This window comes from Artibeus jamaicensis, unplaced genomic scaffold (assembly GCF_021234435.1).
Source record: "Artibeus jamaicensis isolate MK-2021 breed Jamaican fruit bat unplaced genomic scaffold, CSHL_Jam_final contig_2790, whole genome shotgun sequence".
NCBI classification, from domain to species: Eukaryota; Metazoa; Chordata; class Mammalia; order Chiroptera; family Phyllostomidae; genus Artibeus; species Artibeus jamaicensis.
Genome location: NW_026521616.1, coordinates 2,164,553 through 2,178,723, shown reverse-complemented (window position 1 = coordinate 2,178,723; position 14,171 = coordinate 2,164,553). Strand labels below are relative to the sequence as shown.

Below are 14,171 nucleotides of genomic sequence, written 5' to 3'. Positions count from 1 at the left end.
TTTATAGATTCATAAATTAGCAGTCTACTTGTGTCCACGTTTTACCAGTTCCAATGTAATGTAGAAACCTTACCTCCTGTAAAGGTATTTAAATCACACTTGTCTCTTTACCCACTCCCATCTATCATTGTCTTTAATAAATCCACTACATTCATTGAGAAGTACATCAGCTGTTATGAATTTTGTTTCCACTGTCAAACATAATTTATAGAATTCAAAAGGAGAAAGCCGACTGTTTTACCCATGTATTACTTTTTTTCTTTGTCTTCCTGATGTTCCAAGATTTCTTCTCTGCTTCAAAAACTTCCGTTAGCCATTTTTTAAAGAGTATGTCAGCTGGAGACCAATTCTATTAGTTTTCCTCATCTGAAAACGTCTTGATTTTCCCATGGTTCCTGAAAGATACTGTTGCTGGATATAGAATCTGGGGTTGACAACTTCTTTTTTCAGCACTTGACAAATGTGACAATTCCTCTTGGCCTCTACAGTTCTGGCTGAGACATTGGCTGTTTGAGTTGTTTTACTACTATAACTAAGGCACCTTTCCTTTCTTACTGCTTTCAAAACTTTTTCTTTAGTTTTCAGAAAGTTGGTTATTATGTATCTGAAAGTTGGTTATTATGTATCTTAGTGTAGATTTCTTTGGTTTCATCCTGTTTGGGGTTTGTTCAGCTTCTTGAATCTTAGATTTATGTTATGCCAAATTTGGGAAATTTTCAGCCATTTTTTAAAATACTTGTTCCGCCCTATATTCTTTCCTCTTCTCTCCTGGGATTCCAATAACATGAATGCTAGATCATTTGTTAAAGTCTTACATATCCCCGAGGCTCTATTTTTTTCCCCTATTTTCTCTTGTTCAGATTGGGTAATTTCCACAGTTTTGTCTTTTTTTTTTTAAGATTTTATTTTTAGAGAAAGGGGAAGGGAGGGAGAAAGTGAGGGAGAGACACAATGTGTGGTTGCCTCTCATACACCCCCATCCTGGGACCAGGCCTGCAACCCAGGCATGTGCCCTGCCTGGGAATTAAACCAGCACCCTGTGGTTTGCAGGCTGGCACTCAATCTACTGAGCCATACCAGCTGGGGTGGTCTGTGTCATCTCGATGTTGGCATGTGTTGTCTGTTTCCACTCAAGTTGAAGTTTTATGGGTTCTTGGTTTAATGAGTGATTAAAAAAATTGTATCCTGGATATTTTAGATCAGATTTCTGGTTCTTATTTAAATCTCCATTTAGGCAGGACTTCTCTGATAGTGTGCTGGTAGGGGAGATGGGAAACGGCCTTGTTACTATCAGGTAGGAATGGAAGTTCAGGCTTTTCCTTGGCCTCTTGATATTCCAGGAGTAGGGGTGCCTCATTACTGCTTCCCATGTGGCCTCCACTGACACCATAGCAGGAGGCCTCATTACCCCTGTGCGATGGTGGAAGTCCTGGCTCCTCACCTGGCTGTCTTTGACACCTGACCCAGGTGGGAAGGAGTGCCTTCACTACAGCCAGGTGAGCATGGAGTGTACGCTCCCACTCAGCCTTTGCTGGTGGCAGTTTGTTTTTTTCCCCCTGGGAATTTGGCTGGAGTACTGCAATTTTTAAAGTGTTGTGGTAGGGCTGCCCCTTTTCTGCTTCTTTGGCCAGGGAAGACTTTTCTTTGAGCTCTTTTTTTTTTTTTTTAAATCTGCACACTTTGGCATTTCTGGGTTGCCAGCTTCTCCACTACCTGTTATGGGTTGTATGAGGCAACAAGACAACCCAGGGAACTCGCCACTGTGTCCTTTCTTGGATACTGAGGTCCCTAGCTGTTCTGCCTTCTCTCCACCATTCTGAGTCTTACTGTTTCATCTATAATACATGTCTTCTGTGTTTAGTAGAAGGAACAGAAATACATCTACTCCATTTGTCCAGAACCAAAAACTGTCATTTAATTTTTAATAGATTTTAATTCTCTGCTAAAATTCATCTTCTCTTCTACTTTCTTGAATTTATTCATCACCATTAAAGTTTCTGACTGATAACTGAAAAGTCTGTAACTCCCATGAGACTGTTCCTGCTTCTTTTTGTTCTTAACATTACCTGATCCGGCCTTTTGAAAGTAAGAGTAACTTTTGACTGGATGCTGTCCATTATAGGTTAAAATTTGTAGCACTTATTTGAGGCTTCAGCCGGTACCTCACTCCAGAGGCAGTTCACTGCTACTTCCTGCGGGCAGTTCAGGTAAGGGCACGTCAGCTTACTCCAGTATGGGGTGGGACTAAGGTCCGGTGGAATTGTATTTTTGTACAAATTAGTCTGTTTCTGATGAGCCCTTACTTCTCATGTGTAGTCACTTAAGTGTCCTAACTGAAAGTCTGTTGGCCAGTCCCTCTTCCTTGACAGGTGGTGAGTTCAATTCCCCTGACTCTTATCGCCTGAAGCTTCTTGTCTTCTCTGCCGCTTGCCTAGCCACTCCGCTGCTAGGTGTCTCTGTCACCTCTTATGAATCAACAAATGCCTCAAGGTGAAAACTTTATTATTATATTCACTCCTGAACTCCCTTTGCTCTAGGATCTAGACTCCATTAGACCTTTATGTTCTTAGTAGATCCCTGATCCTTCAACCAGTAATCCAGCTTATCTACTTGTTCTTAAGGGGAGATCTTTGTTTCAATTTAATCCACTCATAGCTGGAAGTAGAACAGAATTATCTTATTTTTTCTAAGATTTTATTTATTTATCTTTAGAGGGGAAGGGAAGGAGAGAGGGAGAGAAATATCAATGTATGGTTGCTTCTCATGCATCCCCTGCTGGGAACTGTCCTACAACCCAGGCATGTGCCCTGACTGGGAATTGAACAGCGATCCTTTGGTTCAAGGCCTGAGCTCAATCCAGAGCTACACCAGCCAGGTCAAAATTATTTTTAAAAAGTCTAGCAATTGTCCATTACCCATCTGTCCCATTCACTATCAATTCTCTAGGCTCTTTGTATCTTTCCAGCACAAAATCAAAAGCCTGTTTGATTCTGAAACACTCTGCTAGAAACCATACAACACATAAGTGACGATAATAATTATAAATGTTGGGTTAACTCAGAATTAGTGGTGGTTCAAACCTAGCAATCTAGACCTTCTCCATGACCCCTTCACTTTGGCTCAACCTCAGTGATAATTGCAGAATATAATCCATTGACAATTTCTATTTAATTTGCAATCTCGTTGTACGTTTCATTTAAAATCTCTCCACTTGCTTTTACTTTCCACATGCTTGAACGCCTTTGTACTCCAGTTCTTGCTTGCCTGTCTACATTTCTTTGCATAGTAGTGGGGAACAGGATTACATTTAACTCCAGCTAAAATGCCAAAAAGACAAATGCTTTAACATTCCATTGATTAATGTAAGGTGGAAATTATATTAAAGTTAAAATTGGGCTTTATATGCTGATTTGATTGCTTTTAAATTGTGGGTCATAAATAATAATGTATTTATCTGAGGTATGCACTAAATACTATAGAGTCACAGGCATTTTACTGCGAACAGAGCAAGATGAAGACCTACACAACAGCTTTTACTCCCAACTGAGCCAAGAATCAGTCATAGATTGGTTCAGCTCCGATGTCCGTGCTCCAATCTCCGTGCTGTACTTCCTCTAGAGCAGACTTTCTTTTTAGAGGAACCAGTCACTACAGAAATACAGCTGACTTCCATTTGTTTCTCTGGTCTGGACTATGAGTCCCTTGTCAGCAGAGCCCATGTTTTTTATATAACTTTGCGTTCCCAATTCTTATTAGGGCAGCAGTTTCAACAAATTATTGCAAAATAAATTCATCTCCACTATGCTGAAAAATGCCAAGGCAAATTCTAACTGAGCTCATCTGTAAAAATGATCAAATGTTCAACAAGCTAGTTTAAAATGGTACATAAACCTTTCAATGACCAGTTTTGTGATGTTCACTGTGGAATGATTAGACATATATCAGTCCAGCTGAGCTACAAGCAGAAAGAAATGCAGCCATACGATGTAATTGTTTCAGAAACGGTTTTTGTGTGACTCAGTTTGAGACAGACACACTCTACAGGTAACACTCTGTATTCCTAGCCTGGTGCTATTTTTCTCCTAGTACAGGTAGAAAAGCTAAATATGAAGTTTCAAATGGTAACAATAACTTTTCCTAGTCTATTGCTTTTGAGATGAGATTATGAGACAAAACACAAAGACAAACATCATAAAATAACTTTTATACAGGATTAGTAGATCTGTTTACATATAAAAAACAGAAAGGACCTCATTACAGTTAGATTTCACATAAATTACACAGATTGACTTTTTAAAACTATGATTCAACTTTGTTTAAAGTCCCTTTAAAAAATTTTGAAGGCACAGTGCATGAAATAAACCAAAGACTAAAGCACTTGAGATGAATGAGTGTTAGGCACCTCGTATAAATAGCTATAGATTTTCCTGGAGCTGGGGAAGGTCACACTGAAAAAAAAATGGAGAGGTGAAAAATTAATTTTTAATCTGAGCATAATAAAAAATACCATTATGTCATACCTCCATAAAATCTGCAGCATGGCCAGCATAGAATGTACCTAGCACACTCATGGTACGCTATTTATAAAAGTCATAATCACACATATTACATAATTTATGTCCAGTGGTCTCAAAATGGAAGCCTACTTTCAAATTTCAGAATATATTGTCAAATCAAAATCAACTAGAATAATATTCTGAAAGTCAAGGGGAGTATTAACCGTTGCTAACACACAGAGGAAATGGGTGCTGGGAGATACTTCTTCATGAATTATAAATCCCAGTTCAGTTGATGTTAGTCAAGGGCCCTAATCTCCCCACCCCAAAAATCTGCTTTAATTGAAACAAATCAGAAACCCAGAGAGTTACCCAAAAGCTGCTATACAGAGAGAATCACTGAACATCAAACAGTGGAATTCTTTTTGTACTAACAACAAAATTGCTTCTGTTTAAAACAATTCCACCAGAGAACCATAACACAGGGAACTAGGTACAGCATTCACAGCTTCAGAAGCTTTTAATACAGCAGGGGCAAAACCTGGCACAAGTGCATTTCTGGCAAGAAGATAAAACTATTTACTGCTGTAAATAAGGGAAAATGGAGGAACAGGCCATGGTTACTGAGTAACCTGGTGTTAGCTCAGAAACACAGTAAGCTCAGGCATTAGCGCTAGCTTTATTTATTTGTCAACTCATAATTCATTTTAAGTTCAAAATTCACCAATTCAGCAAATCCCATTCAGGTGAGTTACCAAAGGTAAACCAATCAATCACAGTGGGCCTGCTTCCTTTCTGAAGGATGACAAAATCCCAAAGCAAATTTCCTCCACTGAAAATTGCAAGCATTCCTCAACTGGATGGGATCCCAATCACTACCTAAACATTCAGCAACATACATCGAAACCAAAGGGTCTTTCCTCCTGAAAGCAGCTTAAGTTCATCCTATGGAAATGCATAACTGGTACAAGTCCATGTACACAGGCAGACACTTTGAACATGACCTACTCAATCACTTCGCTTTTATTAAGGAGCTGGAAGGGAAGAAGGTTTACAAACTGATCATCAGGACACAAAAACATGCCTTGTGAGTAAAGAAAGGCACAACTCAGGTTTGGTCAAATTTCATAATACTGTGATACTTAATTGCCTTCATGACTCCAAAGAAATGGAAGGTCTCCATGAGAAACACTGAAAAAATGCATTCCCCATCCCATATGGCTTCAATGCCTTAAGCAGTTAACGTGGTCTAATATTAGATTAGACCCACACATGAAAGACAAAGCAAGGCAGAGAACACAGTCGTAGTAGTCAGGATCCTGTACATTCATGTTAATAGTTAACACAGGCAGAGAGGCCTTGTTTTCCAGAACAACTCATTACTTAGAAATTCATTCAAGATTAAAGATTTATAGCAGAATTTGGTGTTTTTCCAGGAAAAATTATTTTAAAAATGTACATTCATTTCTAAAAAAATTTTACACATGCTTAAAAGGCATGGACTCAAGCCACTGTGATGTACAGTTAAAAACATGTTTAATCCAGGAGAGAAATGAATTTAAAAGGCATCCTCCAGCGAAGACCTAATTAAGTAAAGGCTGTCACATCAACTTTAATTTCTTCTTGCAATGTCTGAAGAAGAGCTGGCCATTCATAGGCCCTTTGTTGGTTTTCTGAGTTTTCATTCTTAAAAATAAAGCTGAAAAGAGCAATACCACCACATCATCCTCCTAAGCAAAATGTAAAGAAATTCAATCATATACATTTTATTAAATATTAGCACCCTACTAAATCTGTTCAGTGATCTGTGGTAGGGTAAAAACGGGGTGGCAAGGGCCCAAAATTTAGAGTTGTTAATAACAGGATTAATACCAGAATGGCTTAACCTTGAACCACCCAAATTTATCACAGATACTCATTAATAAATGTCATGACTTTATTCCTGCTGAACCAGATCTCGTTCTATAAAGCCATTTTGGGTGGTAAACCAACCCACATGAAGACTTTGAGGTGACTGATATATTAGTGGATATAGAACAGGATTTGAAAAGATGAGAGTACATTTTTTGATCCCCTGATTTAGTACGAGTTCAGCAGCAACTTGGCCATTAAAACATTCAAAGATTTTAAACCATTAGCATTGGTAAGACTCATACTTACAAAAAGCATCATTTCCACTGATTAGCATCTTACAGACACAATAAAATTCAGGTCTTTCAGTTGCAACATGGCAGTGAACATGATACCTTTCTCACCAGTGTTACAGCACACAGCAGTTCATAACTTTTTTTAATGGAAAGAGCCATATTTAAATGCTTTCAATTGAACTTTTAACAAGATTGGTTGATAAAAAAAGAGACTGTCAAATGAAACATTAGGACAAAGAACCCAATCACTTGCAGAGGTGTATGTGAATTAAACTGGCCAAGCTATTTCAGTAACAGTACACCACAACAGGGCGTAGGTTTGGGCTGGAGCATAAGTGTATGTAGATAGTTTGTATTCAAATGTAAGGTAAGAATGTGCCAAGTAGGTTTCGTTCACACTTCTAGATATTTTCAGTAGAATTCAGATCTTGTAGATTGCTGGGTAATCTGAAAACCACAAGTGTACAACATAGAAAAAGGCTCAAATTTAGGGAATATTAAAGAATTAAGCATTCCTAGAATAACTAGTGTTTCACAGATAAAAGCAGCAGCACCTAAGGGTTTTTACAAAGTTAAAAGATAGGCAATATGAGTTTCAGCTTTTGCTAGATCTCCCTCTTAACTCCATTCAAACGGACATTTAGATCTTTTACAACAAAGTCAGTAAGTTCTCCCTTAAAATGGGGATCTTAAAACTTTGCTAAATCTTACACGAGAGGTAGTGAAATCCTGCTGAGAGCACAGGCCACCAGTTCTGATCTAGCATTAGAACAGGTAGAAAGCGAATGCGGAAGCCCATTTATTAATTTCTTAATGTTATATGTTTAAAAATCAATTCAGCCTCCACTAGACCTGAATAATAAGAAAAACTCCAGCTATTTAATAACCAGAGAAAAGTACTCCTCAGTAGGTTAAGAAAACCTTGAGTTTTAAAGCTTTATGTCAGATTCTGACTGCTGTCCCTGCCTTAATGTTTCTGGATTCTTTTGGCCATTTAAAATAAAGAAAAAAAGCTAAAGCCACTAGGAAACACCTGATGTGCAAAATACAACATCCACTAGTTGGCTTTATGCAGTTAAAACATAAGCTCCAAACAGCTCATCTTAAATTAAAAAGAAAAACAAAGTGGCTGTCCCATCTCTGCTGCATAAATAGAAAGCAGATTTAAAAAAGAAAAAAAAAAGAGTACTTTAAGGAGGGGAAGTTCAAAACCGCCAGCCAAATTCACAGAGAATATAAATTTAGCAAGTTAACTTCCCAAAGCTCTTTAAAGAAGCAAGGTAGTCTCTCCTCTTAATGCAGTGTCTCCCAAAAGGACCTATAGTTTTGCTTGGTTCTTATGCTGGGAGATATGCAAGGTGTGTGTTTCAATGTTTGCTAGAATATAATGTCTCCTCCTCAGTGTCCGTTTCATCCTGGAACTCATGGCTTAAGAGGGACTTCTTGGAGCCGGTTGCCATCATGCGAATTTCATCTTCATACTCATCGTGATGCTGCCTGAGCCGATGAAAGCCATCCTTGTGTCTGTTAGACTTGATCGAGCAGATGCACCAAATAATGCAAGCTGTCAGGACCAATGCCGACATGGTGGCACCTGCCAAACAAAACCACCACGTGAATGGTGTTTTACTTTAAGGATACAAATAAATAGCTACTTAAAATGACACTTTTAATAATATGCCATCCATTTGTTTTATTTTTACTTCACATACTTTAAAACTCTTATTATTACAGAAGCAGTATACTCATAGTATGCAAATAAAAAAAACACAAAACCACAAAAATCCCACATCTTCACATTTTCCTTACCTCAACATAATTTTAAAACCCTAGTGTATATATTTTCCAGATTTTTCTTCATGCGTTTGTATGTGTTTGCATTTTTCTTTTACCAAATCAAACTGTGTCCACTGTTCTGCAACTTATCAAAAGCTTTTTTTTTCCCTTTCTGGTAAATTTTCATCCCATTTAAAACCCTTCATTTATTTAAAAGATCTGTACATAAGGTTATCAGAATAAGAGTCTTAATAACAGGAAATAATAATAAAATCATAAATTAGGTTCATGCCAGCAAATGGGTGGCAGAGCGAGATTTAAACCATGGCTGAGTCCTGGCTCCTGTGTTTCTAACCACTGTGAACCATACCTTATCTGGTGCAAGCTAAGAACTCTTTACTTGAAACACTCCACAGAGGCTCTATGATCTGACCATGTTTCCCACACCACTCTTCTTCAACTAGGGATCTCTCCCTACACACCCTGTAATAAAACTTGGTTAGACTGCATCAAGTCCAAGTTGTACAGAAATGAACCAAGATTCTTTGTGCAGGAAGATACAACACAATATTTCTTTTACTACATACATTTTTCTTTCTAACCTTTCAGCAATTCAAGCAATGACACACATTAATCCTGGAGAAAAGAAATAATTCCTCCTAGCTAGGAGGATGTAAAACAGAACTAAGTCACAGTCTAAGGGACTTATGTTCTTAATATAAAGCAAGTCATTCATTGAGTCAACAACTCTTCATTAAGACCCACTACATGCCAACCTTGGCCTTGGGCACGGGGATGCACGTAAACTCTCTGCTCTCTCCAACCTATGCTTCCCGGGGAGAAACTAAATATAGACCAATAAATAACTAAATATGCAATGTAATGTCAGATAGTGATAATTGCTATAATACAAGCAAGTGGGTTGGGGACAGTGACAGGGATACTATTGGGCTGGCTAAGAAATTCATATGGTATTTTCCGTAGGACAACTCTAGCAGCGTTTAGCTGTCTTTAACTTCATTAGAAACAATTCTGTTAGGTTGTATTGTGGCAGCTGTCATATCAGCGTGCATTAAAAAAAATCAAAATTGGTGAATTTTTGTGTAGCTGTTTTAATATTGAAGATGGAAGAAAATACACATTTTCAGCATATTATGCTTAATTATTTCAAGAAAGGTAAAAATGCAACTGAAATGCAAAAAGAAAGATTTGTGCAGTGTACAGAGAAGGTGCTGTGACTGATCGAATGTGTCAAAATGGTTCGCGGATTTCCACGCTGGAGATTTCTCACTGGATGATTCTCCACAGTCAGGTAGACCAGCTGAAACTGACAGTGATCAAATGGAGACATTAACGGAGAAAAATCAAAGTTATATTACGCAGGACAGAGCTGACATACTCAAAATATCCAAATCAATGAAGTTATTGTGAAAATGAAAAATGCGTTTTCTACTTTACAGAAAAAAACTAAATAAACTTTTTTGGCCAACCCAATATTTTCACCAAGTGTGATCAGGGAAGGCCTCTCTCTGTGGAGAGGACGTCTGAGTACAGACCTGAGGGGAAGCCACGAAAATACATGGGGGAACAGCGTTCCCCCCAAATCATGGTTAGGTGAGGAGACAGTAGAAGAAAAGTGATTAGCTTAGGTGATTATAGAAGTGACTCATTCTCAAATTAAAATTTTTGAGCCCTGGCTGGTGCAGCTCAGTGGATTGAGCGCGGGCCCGCAAACCAAACAATTGCAGTTCGATTCCCAGTCAGGGCACATGCCTGAGTTGCAGGCCAGTTCCCAGTGGGTGGCGCATGAGAGGCAACGATACATTGATAAAAATAAATAAAATAAAATAAAAAATTTGAGACTGGTGTTAACTTCAACTACCAAAAATTTAAATTTCTTTACCTGATACAGTTACCACCAGCTCCCTTGGCAAACCAAATATCCGGTTATCTGTGTCAAACACTATCACCACAGAACTAGCTGCATCGTGATGCACAAAGACCTGGAGAGATAAAGTACAAGAAGTAAGAAAAGTTTACTTAAGGTATAATGCATCCCTGCTGTATCTCTAAAACCTTTTTTAACAAGCCACAGAAATGACTCACTGTCATCTACAATATACAAAATGCTAAAGAAAAAATCCCTTTTGTTGCTAAAAGATATAAAGATAACAAGATATCATAATCAAGAGCTGGCCACACCTTTAATTTTATTCCTCACAGCTTTCTAACAAGTTTCAAACTTGTTAGAAGTAGTTTTCTGCTTCTACTAAAGCAGAAGTACTCTTATGAATAAGAATTTCCCTGACACTCCCCAGTGTGAGTCTCTTACCTGTGAGTGTTGTTGCTGATACCCGTCTGCGATGGCGTTGATGTTGTGGACGCCTGGGGCGAGCAGGACGTGGAAGTAGCCTCCCTCTTTTGTGTGCACTTTTATTCCTTCATTGAGTACGATGACTGCGTTCGAGATTGGTTTTCCAGTCTTATCTTTAACGAACCCGTGGACTCCCTTGTGAACCTGAAAAAATATTTAAAATGTAAATTTACGTCTTCATAATGGTGGTCTGGCAATAGTTTGAGGCATGACAAAAACAACAAACAAACAAAACAACAATATCCCCATAAGACTGGTTTATTTGTCCTTCCCCACTGACTGACCTTGTTTGCTACTCACTCTGCTTCAGAGGCAGAGAGACAGACATAAGGGAAAAGAGAACTTTAATACGGTGCAAGCCAAAAGTGTCAGAACCCAAATCTTCTGATGACTTTAATGATTTACTTTCCACCCTACTCCACTGTCTTGAGTAACTCTGTGTGACATTCAAATGAAAGAGCCTGCAACATCTCACAGGGTTCAATCACCTAAATCACAGCAGATTCCAGATATGTGGTCTCATAGCACCTATTTAGGCAATATAAAATGGACAAAATTCGCCTTTCTATATATATTTAAAATGATATACATTTTTGGTAAAAGATTAAGAAAATGTTTTGATAAAGGTTTTTCATTGCACATATTCCTGGGAATTTGCTTCTAGTTAAAAGACTCACCTCCACCAACATGCTAAGAAGAGATTTTTTATTCTCTGCCCACAAGGAAGGGAGTTGTGCTGCGCTAGGGAAGTAGCAGCAGCTGGTATATACTGTGATTTCTGGACAGTGGCCGTAGGTAACACTGTAATCCTGGAATACGAAATTCAAAAGCAAATGTAAGAAAATTAGTAAGAAAAGTAAGAGTGAGGCTTTATAATGCAATGAATAGAATAAGTGGAATAAAAAGAAAACCTGGGTGATGTAAACAAAGAATCTGTAAATCGTTTTACATCACATCTAAATAAATCACTCGGTATTATAACCAGTCATGCACGTGGCCGCTCCTAGAGGGCCCTGGAGACCAGGGACTACGTCCAATTCATTTCTGTGTCTCCAGTGCTTCCCATAGTGTTTGCGAGGTACAGGGGGTTTATCAGGGTCTATTGAATAAATGAATGATGAGTAAGTACATGAAATAGGCCGGCTTCCCTCTAAACCCTAGAACTTCACTGGTATTCTTGGAGCTCTGGAGGTAGAAGCACAAACACTTGCCCTCTGATACCCTCAACCTGAAGCCTCAAGCCTGGTGGTGACAACAGCCACTGTTCCTGTCCAGGTACAAGAACTGCTTGTGTGAGTGGGTTCCAAAACTTAACTTACCACCTTTCCCCCCAAACCTGTTCTTTTTCCTAATTCATTTGAGGGTATTAACTCGTTTTCTCACATGGACATGAAATCTCTTGTCTTTGACTTCAGTGTCTTACTATCATCCATAATTTGCCAAATCCTGTCAATTCTACCCTTATAGTATCTCTGAAATCTAACCCTTGACTCCACCCCCACTGCCACTACCCCAATCTAGGCCTTTCATTATTACTTGTCTAGGCTACTTGTCTGTGTTTAACTCTCAACCAGTCTCCCTGTACCACAATCTCTCTTTCCTCCGAACTATCTCAGCCCACTGCTGAGAGATTAATGTTCATGTAGAAACAGTTCAGACCACATCACTACATACCTGCTCAAAACCTTTAGTGGCTTCCCATTCCTTACTAAAGCAAAGCATTCAAAGCCCCGAACTCTCTTTCCATTCTTGTCTTTCCATTACAACACCGCTCTCCGTTACACACCACATTCTAACTAAACAAGACTGCTTACTGACCTCAGCCCATACTGCTTCCTCTCCAGAAGTGCCCTGCTGATTCACCATCTCCACCCTAATGCCATGTCCTCTACAGAGAGTAGGCTACATCTCTAACTAGGTGTAACCTGATCTGCCTCTAACTTCTCATGGCATATTGAAAGTTGCTCTCTTCTAGATCAAATCGATTAGTTCTGTAACATAGTTATGAAGCCAATTTTCTGGCTGCACATGTGAATGGAATGATGAGCTAACCTCCCATTTGCTAACTACTCCTGACTAATCTGAAGTGGATGGACAACCAATTAAAATACCATTAGAAAGAAATTAAAGATGAGCCAAATAAATGGAAAGACATCCTGTGTTCATGGATAAGAAGACAATACTGTTGACATGCCACCCAAAGTGATTTGCAAATTCAACACAACACACAACAAAATTCCAACAGCCTTTCTCTGCAGAAAAAGAAAAGACCATCTTCAAATTCAAATGGAATTAAACAAGAGCCTTGAATAGCCAAAACAATCTTGGGGTATAATAAAGTATAAGTACTCACACTTCCCAATTTCAAATCTTACTACAAAGCTACAGTAATAAAAACAGTGGTACTGGCATAAGAATAGTCATATAGACAAATGGAATAGAATCGTGAGCTCAGAAATAAGTGCATACATCATCTATGGTAAGTTAATTTTTAACAAGGGTGCAAAGGCCATTCAATGAGGAAAGAACAGTCTTTTTCAACAAATGGTGCTCAGACAACTAGATTTCCACATATAAATAAATAAAGTTGATCTCCTACTTCATATCATATATAAAAATCAACTGAAATGTAAGAGCTAAATCCATAAAACTCACTAGAAGAAAATATAAGGGGGGTAAATCTTTATGATCTTAGATTTGGCACTGAATTCTTAGATATGACAACAAAAGCATGCGCAAAAAAAGAAAAAGATAATTATGACAAAATTAAAACATTTTATGCATCAAAAGGTATTATCAAGAAAGTGAAACAACCTACACAATGGGACAAACTATTGGTAAATCAAACATCTAATAAGGGTTTAGCATCCAAAATATATAAAGAATTCTTATAACTCAACAACAGAAAGACAAACAACCCAATTCTAAAATGGGCAGTAGACTTGAATAGGTAGATTTTCCAAAGAAATATACATGTGGCCAATGAGCACATGAGCATCTGCTCAATGCCATTAGTCATCAGAGAAAAGCGAATCAAAACTACAACGAGGTGCTACTTCACACTCACCAGAATGGCTATAATTTAAAAAAAGGAAAATAAAGAGTACTGTCAAGGATATGAAGAAACTGGAACCTCTGTACATTGTTGGTGGGAATGTAAAACAGTTTGGCTGATATGGAAAACAGTTTGGTGGTTCCTCAAAAAGTTAAACATAGAATTAGAATATGACCAGCAATTCTACTTCCTGGTACATGAGGTCTGTCCAGAAGGCATCCAGCCAGGTAATATGAAAGATAGAGACATTTATTGAAGAAAATATAAGATTCAAGAAACACTGTACACAGGACAATGACATCTCAGTCCCGTTCAAGGGAGGC

The 14,171-nt window shown here is 38.3% G+C and overlaps 1 protein-coding gene across 1 annotated transcript in view; it reads right to left on the bottom strand.

The window, feature by feature from the left end:
• Positions 1–4,189: 4,189 nt before the first annotated feature.
• The window catches only part of CPD (carboxypeptidase D), a 64,904-nt gene continuing 54,922 nt past the window's right edge, over positions 4,190–14,171 (bottom strand). Inside the window, exons 18-21 of the mRNA XM_037162776.2 lie at positions 11,471–11,602; positions 10,752–10,937; positions 10,323–10,422; positions 4,190–8,237 (exon numbers count right to left, since the gene is read on the bottom strand). Of these exons, the coding sequence (XP_037018671.2) occupies positions 8,011–8,237; positions 10,323–10,422; positions 10,752–10,937; positions 11,471–11,602 (645 nt within the window). The 3' untranslated portion in view covers positions 4,190–8,010. The remainder of the gene's footprint in view (positions 8,238–10,322; positions 10,423–10,751; positions 10,938–11,470; positions 11,603–14,171) is intronic.